Genomic DNA, 15,961 nt, shown 5'->3' with positions numbered 1-15,961 from the left:
GTGATACACCATATTAACAAATTGAAGGAGAAAAACCATATGATCATCTCAATAGATGCAGAGAAAGCTTTCGCCAAAATTCAACACCCATTTATGATAAAAGCCCTGCAGAAAGTAGGCATAGAGGGAACTTTCCTCAACATAATAAAGGCCATATATGACAAACCCACAGCCAACATTGTCCTCAATGGTGAAAAACTGAAACCATTTCCACTAGGATCAGGAACAAGACAAGGTTGCCCACTCTCACCACTATTATTCAGCATAGCTTTGGAAGTGTTAGCCACAGCAATCAGAGAAGACAAAGAAATAAAAGGAATCCATATCGGAAAAGAAGAAGTAAAGCTGTCACTATTTGCAGATGACATGATACTATACATAGAGAATCCTAAAGATGCTACCAGAAAACTCCTAGAGCTAATCAATGAATTTGGTAAAGTAGCAGGATACAAAATTAATGCACAGAAATCTCTTGCATTCCTATACACTAATGATGAAAAATCTGAAAGAGAAATTATGGAAACACTTCCATTTACCATTGCAACAAAAAGAATAAACTACCTAGGAATAAACCTACCTAGGGAGACAAAAGACCTGTATGCAGAAAACTATAAGACACTGATGAAAGAAATTAAAGATGATACCAACAGATGGAGAGATATACTATGTTCTTGGATTGGAAGAATCAACATTGTGAAAATGAGTATACTACCCAAAGCAATCTACAGATTCAATGCAATCCCTATCAAATTACCAATGGCATTTTTTACGGAGCTAGAACAAATCATCTTAAAATTTGTATGGAGATACAAAAGACCCCAAATAGCCAAAGCAATCTTGAGAAAGAAAAATGGAGCTGGAGGAACCAGACTCCCTGACTTCAGACTATACTACAAAGCTACAGTCATTAAAATAGTATAGGGCTTCCCTGGTGGTGCAGTGGTTGAGAATCTGCCTGCCAATACAGGGAACACGGGTTCGAGCCCTGGTCCGGGAAGATCCCACATGCCGCGGAGCAACTAAGCCCGTGTACCACAACTACTGGGACTGCCCTCTAGAGCCCGCGAGCCACAACTACTGAGCCCTCGTGCCACAACTACTGAAGCCCGTGAGCCTAGAGCCATGCTCTGCAATAAGAGAAGCCACCACAATGAGAAGCACGTGCACTGCAATGAAGAGTAGCCCCTGCTCGCTGCAACTAGAGAAAGCCCGCATGCAGCAACGAAAACCTAACACAGCCAAAAATAAATAAATAAAATAAATTAAAAAAAAAAAAAGTTGTTTGAGAAAGTGCTTGGCAAAGCATTATGCATTATAAAAGTATCATATGTCATCATTACAACAGTGCATCCTCCATTCTTTTCCCTAAATATCTTTGGATGCTGTATATATTTTATATACAAACATAAACTTCTGTGTCACAGTTGTTATGGGATTTTCCACAGTTACTTGAAAACAATGTCTGAGCCTTGTTAAATTATTCTCTGCCTTAGCATGGAAGGGAGAGGAATGAACCTGGATTCTCCCTAGTTTGGGGGCTTGGCGAGGGTCTCATCCATAAGCTTCCAGGGAAAACTTCTGCAACAACATTATTCATACCCTGGAAATCTAATGAGCTTTCAGGTTTGGGTTTGAGTAGCAAAGAAAACACTGAAAGGCTGAAGCTACAAAAATAGAGCCAAGTCTCTTTCCAAGGTCATTCATACCTCGCCCAGGTTTCCTGGCACACCCTGGCCATGGCAAAGATGCACCGATTCACAGCTAAGTTGTTGGAAACTGTGTGTGGTGGCCTTTCCTCCCACAGCTCTGAGGTGATGCTCTGGCAGGTGCTTCCTGCAGCTGCAGGGAAGAGCTGGTTTTCTGGAAAGGCTTGGACCATTTTCTTGGGTCATGAAAAGGGCTCTGGCATAATACTGAAAGGCTGAAAGGTACAGTTCAGACTAAAGACATGTCAAAAGGGGTTAAAGGAAGTAGGGAAGTCAAGGAAAATTCTTTTCGGTTTTGCTTATCAGCAAACACTGAAGGTCCCTAGCAGAGATTCCTTGTTCTAATAACACTTTGGGACCCATAGCCACCATGCTGAACAACTTCAGGGGCAGTGTTTACACTGTGTGCTTTGACGTCCTCCAGGAAGCACCATTCACACAGAATACAAGGTAAATGGTGCGCCCAGCTTTTGTGCAACAGGACCTTGCTGGTGCCAAATCCTGCAAGAGCCAAACCTCTAGTCACAAACAAAGCCTCAGTTCCTACTCTAGTTTTCTCACCAATTCCTTCCAAAAACAAACAAATGAACAAATAAAGCACTGTAAAGCTCCAGCCGAAATCTCAGGAGGGACATTAAATGATCAGTGTTTCCAGAAGTGCACCATTTAAAATCCTAAGTGTGCAGAGAATGATGTCTTTATAAGGAAAGCAGGTTTGTAGTTAAAATGTATGGTTGATCATTTATTTTCCTTCTTTCCCATTTAATTTGGGTCTAATAATCCCTAGTACCTGTTATATCCAAAGAGTCTCAGGAAAAATATAAAAGAAAAGAAACTGGTACTTTACTTTTAAATAAATTCCGAAGTCCTCTCTCTGCCTCAGACTCTCAAGATAAAAGACAGCAGCTGAGTAATTCAGGCAGTAGGTCTGGTGGCTCTGACACAAGCTTCCTTGGAAATACTGCAAGAGGAGAAGGGCAGAAGGAGAATGAATGGAAGCAAAGAGAGCACAGACAGACTTTCTCTTTCTCTTCACTTTTATCAGCAACTAGAACAGGGAAAGTGGAGGAGGCACCATTATCAAGTAGGAGCTATGACTGCATGGATAGTAACAGTTCAAAATAAACATTGTTTAAAAAAACCCCGATATCCCCATAATAAACAGTTAAGTCCTCAATAAGTTGCCTTTTTTTTTTTTTTTGCCCATAAAGAAAATTCTGTTTAGGACATCTTGATTTAATTCACCCTTTACTTGCACTTATGCTTTGTTGAGGCCTACACACACTGCATGGAACCTGATGACAAACACCGCCTTTGATTTCACTGCTCATGTTGTTGATGTCAAGCTTGTGTTCGTAGTAAGTGATTAAAGTAACAACATCTGACTTTTCACTAAATCTTCCTCAAAAATATCCGCATACTGAATTCTCCTTCCAGCTTCTAAAAATAGAGTCAGATTTGGGGCACCTCTCCTAAATGTAGTTTCGTAGCGTGCGTTTTATGTGCTAGTCTTACCCAAGCTAACACTTGTGTTCTTTCTTCATTATGCTTATGTAATGTCTTAAACTTGCTATAAGGACTACACATTCGTAAGCCATGTCAAATTTATTTTAAAATGAGGCAAGTGGCCAATTCGTACGTATACATTCATATGTATAATGGTCAAACTGGGCACACTGCACAATGTGCCACCATCTCAGTTAAGCGTCTGTCTCGGGAATGACAGTTATTCTTTTCTCTTCACCAGTGCTTCTGGCTCCTTACTGGCAGACGCTCTCTTTAGGAATCCATAGTGCCTACCACATTGCTAAGCCTATGTGCTCCTTGATAGGTTTATTAATTAGTATAATGAGTAATGGGTCCCATTAGGGAATTTCCAATAGTGTCATAATGTGGTGAATGGGAGAAGGAAGACACACTTGCTGGTAACATTATAACCGCAGTGAGTAGAGACAGCAGACCAAGCCTAACAGGCCAGTAAAGGAAGTGACAGTAGTAAAGGCAGAGATAACAAAAACCTAGAAAAATATTTTGCTATAGGACCTCAGAGGACAAAACGCTATGGGGGGAAATGTCAAGTTCTGCCTTCAAGAAGAAGTAATTTGAAAGCTGATAATGTGAATTAATTTTTTCCTGGGGGGTTGGTGATAGCTGGGGGCTTGGAAATAAAGAGAAGGTCTTCTCACAGGTCACCTTGAGATGCTTGAGAAAGGCCATTACGAGGAGGCTGCTGTGAAGACCATAAACAGTCAGGCTTAAAAACGCAGCTCTACAACCCACTGGCTATGTGAACTTGGCCAAGTGATTTAACTTCTCCAAGCCTCATCTTCCTTATCAGCGACTTCTCAGATGGCTTTTGTGTGGATAACAAACGTCCCAATCTTCCACTGGTGAGCTTCTTGCGAGACACCGTGGTAGACTGTTATCACTGCTCATCTAGTTCCCTTTCCTGGGGAGGAATATATATGCCCACTCCACTGAGGGTAAGCTTGGCCATGTGACTTTCTTAGGCCGATGAAATGTGAACAGACATGCCAGAAACTTGAAGAGTCAGTGAGGGCTCTGCCTCAGTCTCTTACGTCTTTGCCCTTGAGACTGGTAACATTCCAGGTTGTGGGTGCTCCCTCAGCAGGGGTCCCAGAGCGAGGACAAAGTAGGAGCAGAGCATAAGTGAGATATAAAACCAAGCCACTGAGATTTGGAGTTTGTTCCTGTGGTATAACTGAAATTAACCTGACTCATGTAGGCCTTTTTAAATTTAGGAGAAACTTTTATAGCCCATCTTTACACATCTGTAACGTAACAGGAAGCATTCATATGTGGGTATTATTATTGACTTTCAGCAAAGAGTCTATGCTTTAGTAGGCTGTAAGTACACTTATGCTATAGTCTGAATATGTGTGTTCCCCTCAAATTCACATGTTGAATCCTAACCCTCAATGTGACAGTATTAGGAGGTGGGCCCTTTAGGAGATGATTAGGTCATAAAGGTGGAGCCCCCATAAGTGAGATTAATCCCCTTGTAAAATAGGCTCCAGAGAGCTGTCCAGCCCCTTCCGCTATGCAAAGGATACAGTAAGAGGTCTTTGACTGGAAGAGCGCCCTCACATGACCTGGGCACCACGCTGATCTCAGACTTCCACCCTCCAGAACTGTGAGAAATCGATATCTGTTGCTTATAAGCTACCCAGTCTGTGGCACTTCCTTACAGCAGCCTGAGCAGACTAAGACAACTTACGTGTTTTGATGAGAAGTTGATATTTCTCCAGACTATTTACTAAAGACTACATTAAAAATAAATTCTAGGATGCCAGGTCTTGGTGCTAATGTCCCAAGCAAGATGTCAGCCTTTAGATGAGTATTCCCGGATATGTTTGCCCCCAGCTTCTATGTCCCAAGCAAGAGCCACAAAATGAAACACCCAATATAATGGGTGTTTATGCTCTTCTGTGCTCCCACCCATTACCATGAGAAGAGGATGACCAGGCTAGTCCACTGATCCAAGGAGATGGATAGAGCCAAGTGGAGCCAAGCCCGTCAGCTGTCCTAGCCTTTGATGGAGTAAAGAAATTATCAAGAAAACCAGGGGGACTTCAGACCTTGAACCAATGCACATCCAAATATTCATGTCCATTATGTAACTTACTAAGGGCTCTGCCCCTTTGTCTAACAAAAACAAAAAATGTGTAGCATGTGATGGTCCTAAAAAAAAGATAATTTCTGACTCTAAAGGAATTGAGAGAGTCTGAGATTTTAGGTAATTCCCAACACTTTACATTCTTTCTCGTTTTTCAAAGCTTTTCTTATTCTAATCTGCTTTCGAAGGTCACTTAAAGATCTCCCCACTTTATACCTAATTTTTGCTTGTTTTGCCTTGTTAAACTGTCCTTCTTCTTCATATCTCACCTCAAGCATCATCGTCCCAGGAAGAGTTTCCTGTCTGTAACTACTTCACCATCTGCCCCAACCTAGAAGTTTTCCTTCATAATATCTATGTTCCTTTTTTCCCCAGCATTGATCTCAATTTGATTATATAATCATTAGTGTCATCATTGGATTAATTTCTTCCCCGCGAGACTGAAAACTCCCCCAAAGCAGGGGATATGCACATAATTCTGCACATTACTGTGCACAGGTTATCAGTCCCACACATAAGTACTTAGTAAGTGCTCAATAAACCTCAATCTATGTTTTTTTAAGTAGATTGTAACAATTTAAATCTTGCTAAATGAGGATAGATAGGGACTGAATTAAAAAGCTCAAAGTAGGGGAAGAGGTTCAAATACCTACTTAAGAAAAAAAATAGCATTTATCAGACCACGGGTACAAGTTTTCCTCTTTTCTCCTCCTTTCACACACAGAAGTCTTATTAAGGGTGTTAATGGATCTGAAGGTTTATTTTGTTCCTTTCAGAGAGCCTGGCACTTCTGTTAGAAGAACAACTGAACCATGTAATTAGCCTGCACAAACTACTGCCATGAATACAGCTTTAAATTGAAGTCATTTGAAAACCAGACTTGGAAATGGCTTTTCCATGCATGCAGATTTTTGTCTTAATAAAACCCACACAGGAGAGATGACAATGGAGAAACAGAATCTGCAAGTTATTTCTGAAAATGTTGATTGGTGGGAAAAGGGATAGTTCCCTTGTGGGAGGGTGCAGGTGGAACCTTCCCAGGAACAACAATAACAATGATCAAGGAGATATAAACGACTATCCTGAGAGGTAGGTGAATTTATCACATAGAAGCTGAGATCTCTCAGAAGGATTTTACCTTTGTGAGCACGGAAATGAAATCCAACGATGGTAAAGTCTCAGAAGTGTCGACATAGTCCTTGAAGATGTGGAAAAGACTGTTCACAAAACCAAAGCTTGTCTAGGGCCAGAGAGAAAGAAAACAAGAGTAGGTACACTTCCAGGGGTAAGAAATAAAAATCTGATGAACTTCAAATGTCATTCTTACAGATGTTTTCCATTTCAAATTTATCTCCTGGCAAAATTCAAAGATCTATTTTCCTCTACTTTCCAATATATATTTTCTTATAAGTTTTTCTTATAAATGAATTCCTGTTGGTATCTCACTTCCTTTTTTAGAGGAAAGATATTATTTATTTATAATATATGTGAGAAAGAACATTCATTTGAGAATAGACACTTATGGTGATGACAGAGATCTTAGGGATTTTTTTTTGTATTTAACATCACTTATTGAGGAAATTCATGTATTCAACATTACTTATTGAGTCCTCCCATGTACTCGGCACTGTTCAAGGTCTTCTGGATACAGCAGTGAACAAGGTGGGTTCCTGAGCATATTCTAGAAGGTGTTCCAGAGCTTGTATTCTAGAGAAAATATGGAACATTTCCCAAATTTTTGTGTCATCCTTGCATAGGAACCATGCTAATCCTTGTATCGCTCCAATTTTAGTATATGTCCTGCTGAAGTGAGCAATATGTTTACTTTCTTAAATAGCCATAGAAGAATTTTAAAAATGTTACTGAAGGCTAACTAATAACTGCCATCTATTGGAAAGACATCAATGGATGTGTAGGTTTCCTTATTAACCTGAACTCCCGACCATAAGATTAAATGGGGATGAAATATGGAAGAAACCATATTCCATGTTCCAATATGGAATACAAGCCAGAAGAATAGACTAAGCATGAATTTTCATCGTCCTCTGGCGAATTTTAACATATGGGTACTGGAATCTTCCTACTTTGGCTCACCTGACTTAACTCCTCCAGGTTTGCAAAAAGTCTCCATAAATCCACATCCAGGAGATATTCATGAGTCTGTAGGTATTTTAATGTATTCATGAAGATCTTAAAAAAAAAATGCACATTACTTTGTTTTTCAATTTTGGTATTTGCCCTTTGCAAGAACATTAAACATAAACCTCCTGACTATAATTTTACAAAACAACTTGGAGATCAGTATTTTCAATCGTTAAGAGTTGGGCTAAACACGTATGACATTTAAGCCCCCACAGAACATACGGGAGATGTGCTCTTCTGTATGAAGCTGCTGCCGCTTTGTGAGCCCTAACAACACTCCTGTTGAACATAATCTGTTCAGATGGGCTTTCTCTGCTCCCAGTGCCAAAGAAATCGCCAAGGTTCTCTTCTTGCCAACAGCACTTACTTGAGACCAAAACAACATTCATACTGAGTTCTTATTTATTCCTTTCTCTGCGAAGACCCAAATGTCCTTTACTTTCAGGAAATTAAAAATAGAGAACTAATGAGTTAATACCTGATAACTGGTAAGATGTTTAGATTTGGATGAAGACACTAAATATTAATGAAAACATTGAGAGAGGCTTTATGTCATTACTTGATGTTTTCCTACAAGAGAAAAACTACAGCAAGTCGATCCTCGCAGAATACCTGCCTCTCATGCTATAAACTAGAGAGAGATCAATTTATTGAAATAGGAATACTTTGTATAAATATGATGAAGCATTCAAAGGGACCGAATATTTCAAGAACTGTAGGTGTGAAAAGACTGGACTTTAGACCACCAGCGTTCTCCAATTCCCATTGCCATATTTCTTAATTAATGCAGTAAATGGTTCTTGAACTTGCATCAGAATCATCTAGAGGCCTTGTTAAACTGGAGACTAGCGGGACCTACCCCAAGTCTTTCGGATTCAGTAGGTCTCTGATGGGGTCTGAGAATATGGGTTTCTAACAAGTTCCCAAGTGATTCTGATGCTACTGGTCCAGGGACCACACTTTGAGAACCACTGACTTAGAGTTTCCCCCAGTCCAGGAAGCATCAGTTGTCTGGAAATCTGTCAATATCCAAGCATTTAAAACATGTAATTGTAAGAAACAGAAATCATTAGTTCAGATAAATTGGGAAAATTTAGAAAAAAATCATCTTTGTGCTATAAGATTCTTTTCTTTATAGAAATTTTTGCCGTTTAAGAAAAACATTGAGTCTTTCAGTGAATTTATTATTTGAGTTACAAAATTCCAATTTACATGCAACTTTGGGAAATTCATATTGATTGTGTAAAGAGAGGTACTTATATACTTTAAATACACTGGGGCATTTGAAAATAAACTCAAATTGGCTTTCTTTTAAGCAGAAAAATGCTAGTTTAAAATGCTTATGTAGCTTATAGTGGGATGGAAAGTTCTGTGCTGTCTATTAGGGCAAGGGAGGTAGCAGAACTCACAGGGTGAGTCCTCTGCTGTGAACATCTATTGGGTACCACTCAGCTTCAGTGTCCCCCCCTTCCTTAATATCATCCCAGTTTTCACCTCAGCATCTACTCTTCCTCATACCTTGAATGTGATCATCTTAAGCCAATGAGCACTTTCCTTCCTTATCCGGGTAGTTGGTTCAGAAGTGGGCATGTGACTTAAGCCAGTCCAATCAGAATGACAATCAAGACTTTGCCTATGAGTGCTAAGAAGAGACTCTCTCTCTCTCTCTCCCTTCTATTTCTCACTCTCTCCATGGCCTCAAGGACAGCAGCCATTCTGTGACTACAACAGAAGCCAGCCACAGGATGACGCTGATATTGTGGAAGGCAGGGATGAGGGACGAAAAGAAATTTTGCCCTTGGTTTTGAGCCCCTTGATCAAACCAACCTTGAATTCTGTCTCAACTGTGGACTTTAGTCACATGGGTCAATAAGATCCTTACTTAAGCTAGTTTTCTGTATCCTGATACAGTCTCTAAGTTTTAACTTTCTGAGTGTCTTTGTGGCTTAAATTTTGCTAAAGTACTTAGCAGTATGACTGTCACAATAAACATTACTTACAGAAAAGAACACCTGTATAGCACTTGATAGATTTCAAAGGAAACTAACCTGATCATCTCAATGATCAGATGCTATGAGACAGTCAGAGATGGCACTGTCATCCCTCTTTTATAGCTTAGAACAGGAATTGTCAAACGACAGCCTGTGGGATAAATCAGGTCTGCTACCCATTTTTGTGAATAAGGTGTTACTGTGACACAGCCACACACATTTCTTTACAAATTATCTATGGCTTCTTTTGCACTGCAATGGAGGAGCTGAGTAGTTGCAATAAAGACCACATGTCTGGCAAAGCCTAAAATATTTACTATCTGGACATTTACAGAAAGCACGCGCCAACTTCTGTTTTATGGAATGGAGGACTAGACTTTCCTAAGTTCACATGGCAAATCAGAGGCAGATCCAGGACTTGAACTCGTGTCTCCCAACACAGTGCCTTTTCCTGTGTAAGGGAGCAGCCAGGATTCAAAAATGCTTATGGGCAGAGGCAACCTTGGGAGCAATGTGGCCCATCCTCCCCTGTGGTCTTAGAAGGCATTTGCTCCCCTCCCATCCTTTGCCCTGTGGTTCTTCTATAAGGAATTCTCTGCTCAGAGCCTCCCCAGATCAGGGCTACTGCACTGTACAACCTCAGGAGCACCATTTACAGGACAGACATCGTGAATACACTGTATAATCCACCCCTCCCCACCCACCCCCGCGTTACACGTGGATGGTTGCCCTGGAAATCTGTGGCTCCGTAGCTGATAAAAAGCATTTGCCTGGCACTGTTCATAAGGGAGTATAAGAGCCAAAAGAGGAAGCTGAATGAAAGTGGGATGGCTGCCTTGAGGGTGGCTGTGAGCTCCCTGACGTGAGGAGTAGGTAAGCACAGGGTGAGACTCAGGCAGAAGAGATTCAGACATCACATGGGGAGCTGGAAGGTCTCACCCAATCCTAAGACGCTATGTTTAAGAAAAGCATGAAGAGAAACCAAGTTGCTGATAACCAAAAATAAACAAAATTTCCTTAAGATCCTCTGAAAGAGGGGAGCCCCCCCATACTTCCTTCCTTCCTTCAGCATGCAAGAAAGAAACAAGTCCCTAAAGAACCAATGTTTTCCATCTACTACAAAAATTAAAGCCAGCATTACCATCTTAAGAACTAATAAATGGTCCAAGAAATAAGTGCATTCACTTGTGAAGAGCTCCCATACAGCCTCTTGCTGCTTTCTCAAGTCTAATTGATTAGTAGGAAGTTTTTGATGTGTTTCCACGACTTCATTCCAGGTCTTATCCTGTACGTGGGAGAAAAGAGAGAACAAAACATTTCAATGGGTTGACCTGTTCACCCTTCCTTTGACTTGCAGTACAGCAGGAACAAGCAATCCCCCAAATCACGATTTCTCACTGCAAGCCCCAGGCGTCCCCCTGGGTAGAGTTATCCAAACCACAGTTCTCTCTGCATGGCTTTGGGATATCAATTCCTCCCATGGATGGGATGGACATGCTGTTTTTAGTTTAAAATGAAAACAAATTCAAATTGATATTGTTGTGAACTATGTTTGAGAATTTCATAAGTCCTTTTCAGTTTTTTGGCAAAAAAAAAAAAAAAAACAACCCACCAAAAGAACCCCAAACCCAGAACTGGGAAGTCTGATCCAGGTTCCACTGGTAAAACTTGTTGAAATTAATTACTGAAGGATCATGAAATAAGAGACTTAAAGTTTTTAAGAGACCTTCAGAAATTGTCTTATCAAAACCAACTTGTTTTGTAAATGAGGAAACTAAGGCCCAGAGAGGGGAATGGTTGTAACAAATATTAACATTTGTACAGGGCTTCATGGTCTACAAAGTGGTCTCACGTCCATTACCTTACTTAAGGTACAATGACTTTCCCGAGCTTTCAGTGTGCTTTAGAGCAGCGGTCCCCAACCTCTCTGGCACCAGGGACGGATTTTATGGTAGACAATTTTTCCACGGATGGGGCAGGCAGGGGGGAATGCGAGCCAGTTGGGGGATGGTTCAGGCGGTAATGCGAGCCACGGGGAGCGGCAGATGAAGCTTCGCTCGCTCGCCCGCCCGCCCACCGCTCACCTCCCGCTGTGCGGCCCTGTTCCTAACGAGATACCTTCAGGCTGTGGAACTCATAGTCTCTGAAGTCTGTAATCTTCAAAGAGGAGAGGCAGTCTTTCAGATCAGATATGTGCTTGTGTTTGTCTTTGCCCTGCTTAAAGATTGTTAGAAACAGGATTTTCAATCTTTTAATAACACACCTTTGGTAGCCTCGGCATCTCTGGTTCATTGTCCAACATGCATGAGAACAGAGTGCACATTTTGTCTATGAGTCACTAACAGGTGAAACACCATTTCTCAGCCATAGTCTGACCCACGGGACCTCCGAATGTCAGACATGGAGGAGAGAGGCTGGTGAGGATGTCTGATGCAAACCTCTCATTTTACTAATAGAAAAAAAAAAAAAAAGACAGAGCTCAGAACACTCCTATAGCAAATAGATGGATTTCAGTCTAGCACATACCTTGTGGTCCTAGAGTCCTTCATATTCTAACTTTTCCAAATGTTTGATCATAGATGTTTACCATCAGAAGGGGCCTTGGATGTCTTAGTTCAACCCCTCATTTAGTAGATGACTAAATAAAGCCCAGAGTGTTAAAGCAACTTCTTAACACGGTAATTCACAGCTAGAGAATACCAGGATATGCTAGAAACTCTGGTTTCCTTAGGATGGAACCACTGACTCATTTTTGTTATAATTTTTATTTTAAATAATATTAGTTAAAAAATTGGATTACAAAGGTAATATATGGTTATTATAGAAAATTTGAGAAACAAAACCACAAAGAAAAAAAGTTACACAAAGTTACCTGTAATCTCCACTGCCCCTTCCTCCCCCCAGGGTAACTACTGAAAGCCTTTTTCTGATTGTATTTATAATTAATTTTTAATGGTGTCATATTTATACATCCTTTTGTAACTTGCTTTTGAAACTTTATCATGACCTTTCAATTTTTTTGGACTCATTCAATATCCTGGTGCAACATCATGAATTACCTGCTTAAAGAGCTCATTTTACCAACTAAACCAGGAAGAAGCTATCAAATAACGAAGTGTGAGGCTTTCTAAAGTCAACTTGGCTGCATTTCAAATGAATATTCAGCACAAATCATTTTTCAACTTGTTCTACTGCCTCAGGGCTCATGACGCTGGTGTGGATCTAAGCAGTTTGGTGGGCGTTTTCCGACTTTAGGTTAAGGAGCCAGAGAAGGCACAGCTTATCTGTTGTGGGGAGGCAGCTCCCTGTGTGTCTGAAAGGAGACCCCGCAATCGGTTCAGAAAGTGCTAAAGGGCTGTGGCTGACTTCTCTGCTAGGGCTACGGCACTGAAAGAAGAAACTTACTAGAGACTTACAGGCTTCACAGTAGCAGAGGAATCTTGGAACTGGTTGGGGACGTCCTACAGCAGCTGGGACGTATTCCTTTTGTTGATGTCTGAAACCACAGTGACTGCATGTTGTGGAAATTAAAAATCAGCAGCCAGTTGGAAAATAAAGAAGCTGAGGCAATGGAAGAGGAACTGGAGCTGTGGGAAAGGGGGCACCAGCCCTCTGTCTTGAAGGACACTCACCGTGGCTTTCCAAGGGTCTGAACGACCTCCTGGCCAAAGTGCTTGGTGGATATGATAGTGAGAAGGGAGCGGACAGTCCTCTTGGAGGAAACATTAACTCATTAGAGTTACAGACCCTTTGTTGGAACCTGTGCTGCTTCCACTATGGTGGCATTGACTAGGAGAGGCAATGAGAAGATGTGAAGGGTATCTGAGAGGATATGGAGGATAAAGAAAAGAAGCCAAGGTTAACTCTGGGGCCTCAAACTTAATAACTAAGGGGCGTGTGGAATGGAAATTTGTAGTAGGCACTGGTGACATGGAACTGGAGTAAAATGGATATACAGTCGTCCCTCAGTATCCTAGCAGGACTGGTTCCAGGACCTCTTTGGATACCAAAATCCACAGATGCTGAAGTCCCATTTATAAAATGGATTTGCATATAATCCACATACATCCTCCCATATAGTTTAAATCATCTCTAGATTACTTGTAATATATAATGCAATGTAAATTCTGTGTAAATTGTTGCTGGTGGATGGCAAATTCAAGTTTTGCTTTTTGGAAATTTCTGGAATTTTTTTTCAAATATTTTTCATTTGTAGTTGGTTGAATTCAAGGATGCAGAATGTACAGATACAGAGGGCTGACTGTATGAGAATATATGGATTCTGTAGTGGTTGACCTTGAATTGGCTTTGAATTGGTGAGAAGAGACAAGATCTTTGAGAGCTCTGATGAGATAAAGGAGGGAGGAGTGTCCAGGTCTGGTTATGGAGCCCCTCAGCTGGAGAAGCAATTCAATATTAGGGCTAAAACAGACTCAGAGCCAGACTGCCTGGGACTGCTGGGACAAATGCCCACTCTGCTGCTTAAGAGCTGTGTGACCTCAGGCAAGCTATTCAACCTCTCTGAACCTCAGTTTCCCCATTTGCAAAATGGGGATAATAATGTTACCTACCTTGGTGGGTTGTTTTCAGAATTAATGAGTTAACATATGTAAGCTGTGACATACATAAACAGAAACACATAAACAGAAACAATGCCTGATAACGTGGTAAAAATTATATATGTGTTTGCTTTTATTACAAATACTGTTATTAATGGTTGAGAAGAAAGGAAGGAGAGAAGAAAGAAAGGTAAGGAAAGGAAAAATTTGTGATAGATTGGGGAAACATATTACAATATGGTACTGTTTGCTATTGATGTGGATTACCATTTATATATCAATAGATATGAACTGCTTGATAAATAAGACTAAAAAGATGAAGGAGTGAGTAGACACTGATTTTTAAGGGGACCAGACATTGTGTCCTTGTAAAAGTGAGCCTTCAAGAAATGAGTCTCCTTTCATTACTGAGAACATTTGCTGAAACATTTTGTCATTTCACTGATTGTTCTGTCTTTGTGTATCTCCACCACTGCCTACCCACCTCCAACATTGTGCAAGCCATTTAATCACGTTTTTTTCCAACTTACATGTCAGTCTGACCTTCTCAACTGTGAGCTGAAAATGAGCATATTGGAATCTTAAGATATCTAGTCCAGTGTTTGGCACATATAGTCACCCGATACATGTGGAACAAATTACTTCTTTATGGGGAAAAAAAATAGATGCATCACAAAAACTTGTAGGTTTTTACCCTTATCCTTCCTTAGGTAAGTCTTCCCTTTTGAAAGCACGTTCTAGCTTCCTGCTCTGGAGGAGCCCTCGGGAGAGCTGGTGGGAGGTGCCCCTTCTCCTGAGACCCTAGACCCGACTGACAACTGACCCTGCTTTCATTTAAATGAGGAAGGAAAAATATACAAGCAGCTCATGCAGCTCAATATCAAAAAAACAAACAACCCAATCCAAACATGGGCAGAACACCTAAATAGACATTTCTCCAAAGAAGATATACAGATTACCAACAAACAGATGAAAGAATGCTCAACATCATTAATCATTAGAGAAATGCAAATCAAAACTACAATGAGATATCATCTCACACCGGTCAGAATGGCCATCATCAAAAATCTACAAACAATAAATGCTGGAGAGAAGGTGGAGAAAAGGGAACCCGCTTGCACTGTTGGTGGGAATGTAAATTGATACAGCCACTATGGAGAACAGTATGGAGGTTCCTTAAAAAACGAAAAATGGAACTACCATACGACCCAGCAATCCCACTACTGGGCATATACCCTGAGAAAAACATAATTCAAAAACAGTCATGTACCAAAATGTTCACTGCAGCTCTATTTACAATAGCCAGGACATGGAAGCGACCTAAGTGTCCATCAACAGATGAATGGATAAAGAAGATGTGGCACATATATACAATGGAATATTACTCAGCCATAAAAAGGAATGAAACTGAGTTATTTGTAATGAGGTGGATGGACCTAGGGTCTGTCATACGGAGTGAAGTAAGTTAGAAAGAGAAAAACAAATATCAGATGCTAATGCACATATATGGAATCTAAAAAAACAGTACTGATGAACCTAGTGGCAGGGCAGGAATAAAGACGCAGACGTAGAGGACAGACTTGAGGACGCAGCGGGGACGGGGAAGCTGGGACGAAGTGAGAGAGTAGCACTGACATATATACACTACCAAATGTAAAACGGATGGCTAGTGGGAAGCAGCTGCATAGAGCAGGGAGATCAGCTCGGTGCTTTGTGACCACCTAGAGGGGTGGGATAGGGAGGGCGGGAGGGAGACACAAGAAGGAGGAGATATGGGGATATATGTATATGTATAGCTGATTTACTTTGTTGTACAGCAGAAAGTAACACAACATTGTAAAGTAATTATACTCCAATAAAGATATTAAATAAGGAAGGAAGGGAGGGAGGGAGGGAGGCAGGAAGGAAGGAAGGATCCCCAGAGAG

At 40.8% G+C, this 15,961-nt stretch overlaps 1 protein-coding gene and 1 non-coding gene across 2 annotated transcripts in view; both read right to left on the bottom strand.

The window, feature by feature from the left end:
• Positions 1-15,961, bottom strand: part of PLEKHG7 (pleckstrin homology and RhoGEF domain containing G7) — a 73,914-nt gene that overhangs the window by 33,936 nt on the left and 24,017 nt on the right. The window contains 5 exon segments of the mRNA XM_059936663.1: positions 2,554-2,667; positions 6,482-6,583; positions 7,438-7,533; positions 10,618-10,761; positions 11,595-11,690. Coding sequence (XP_059792646.1) covers positions 2,554-2,667; positions 6,482-6,583; positions 7,438-7,533; positions 10,618-10,761; positions 11,595-11,690 — 552 coding nt within the window.
• On the bottom strand, positions 7,056-7,157 carry LOC132373817 (U6 spliceosomal RNA). The gene has a single exon (XR_009505484.1). It is a non-coding gene; the product is annotated as a U6 spliceosomal RNA (small nuclear RNA).

Source organism: Balaenoptera ricei, chromosome 10, assembly GCF_028023285.1.
Source record: "Balaenoptera ricei isolate mBalRic1 chromosome 10, mBalRic1.hap2, whole genome shotgun sequence".
Classification (NCBI taxonomy): domain Eukaryota; kingdom Metazoa; phylum Chordata; class Mammalia; order Artiodactyla; family Balaenopteridae; genus Balaenoptera; species Balaenoptera ricei.
Note: the sequence above shows the minus strand (reverse complement) of the source record. Positions and strands in the feature narration are given on the sequence as shown.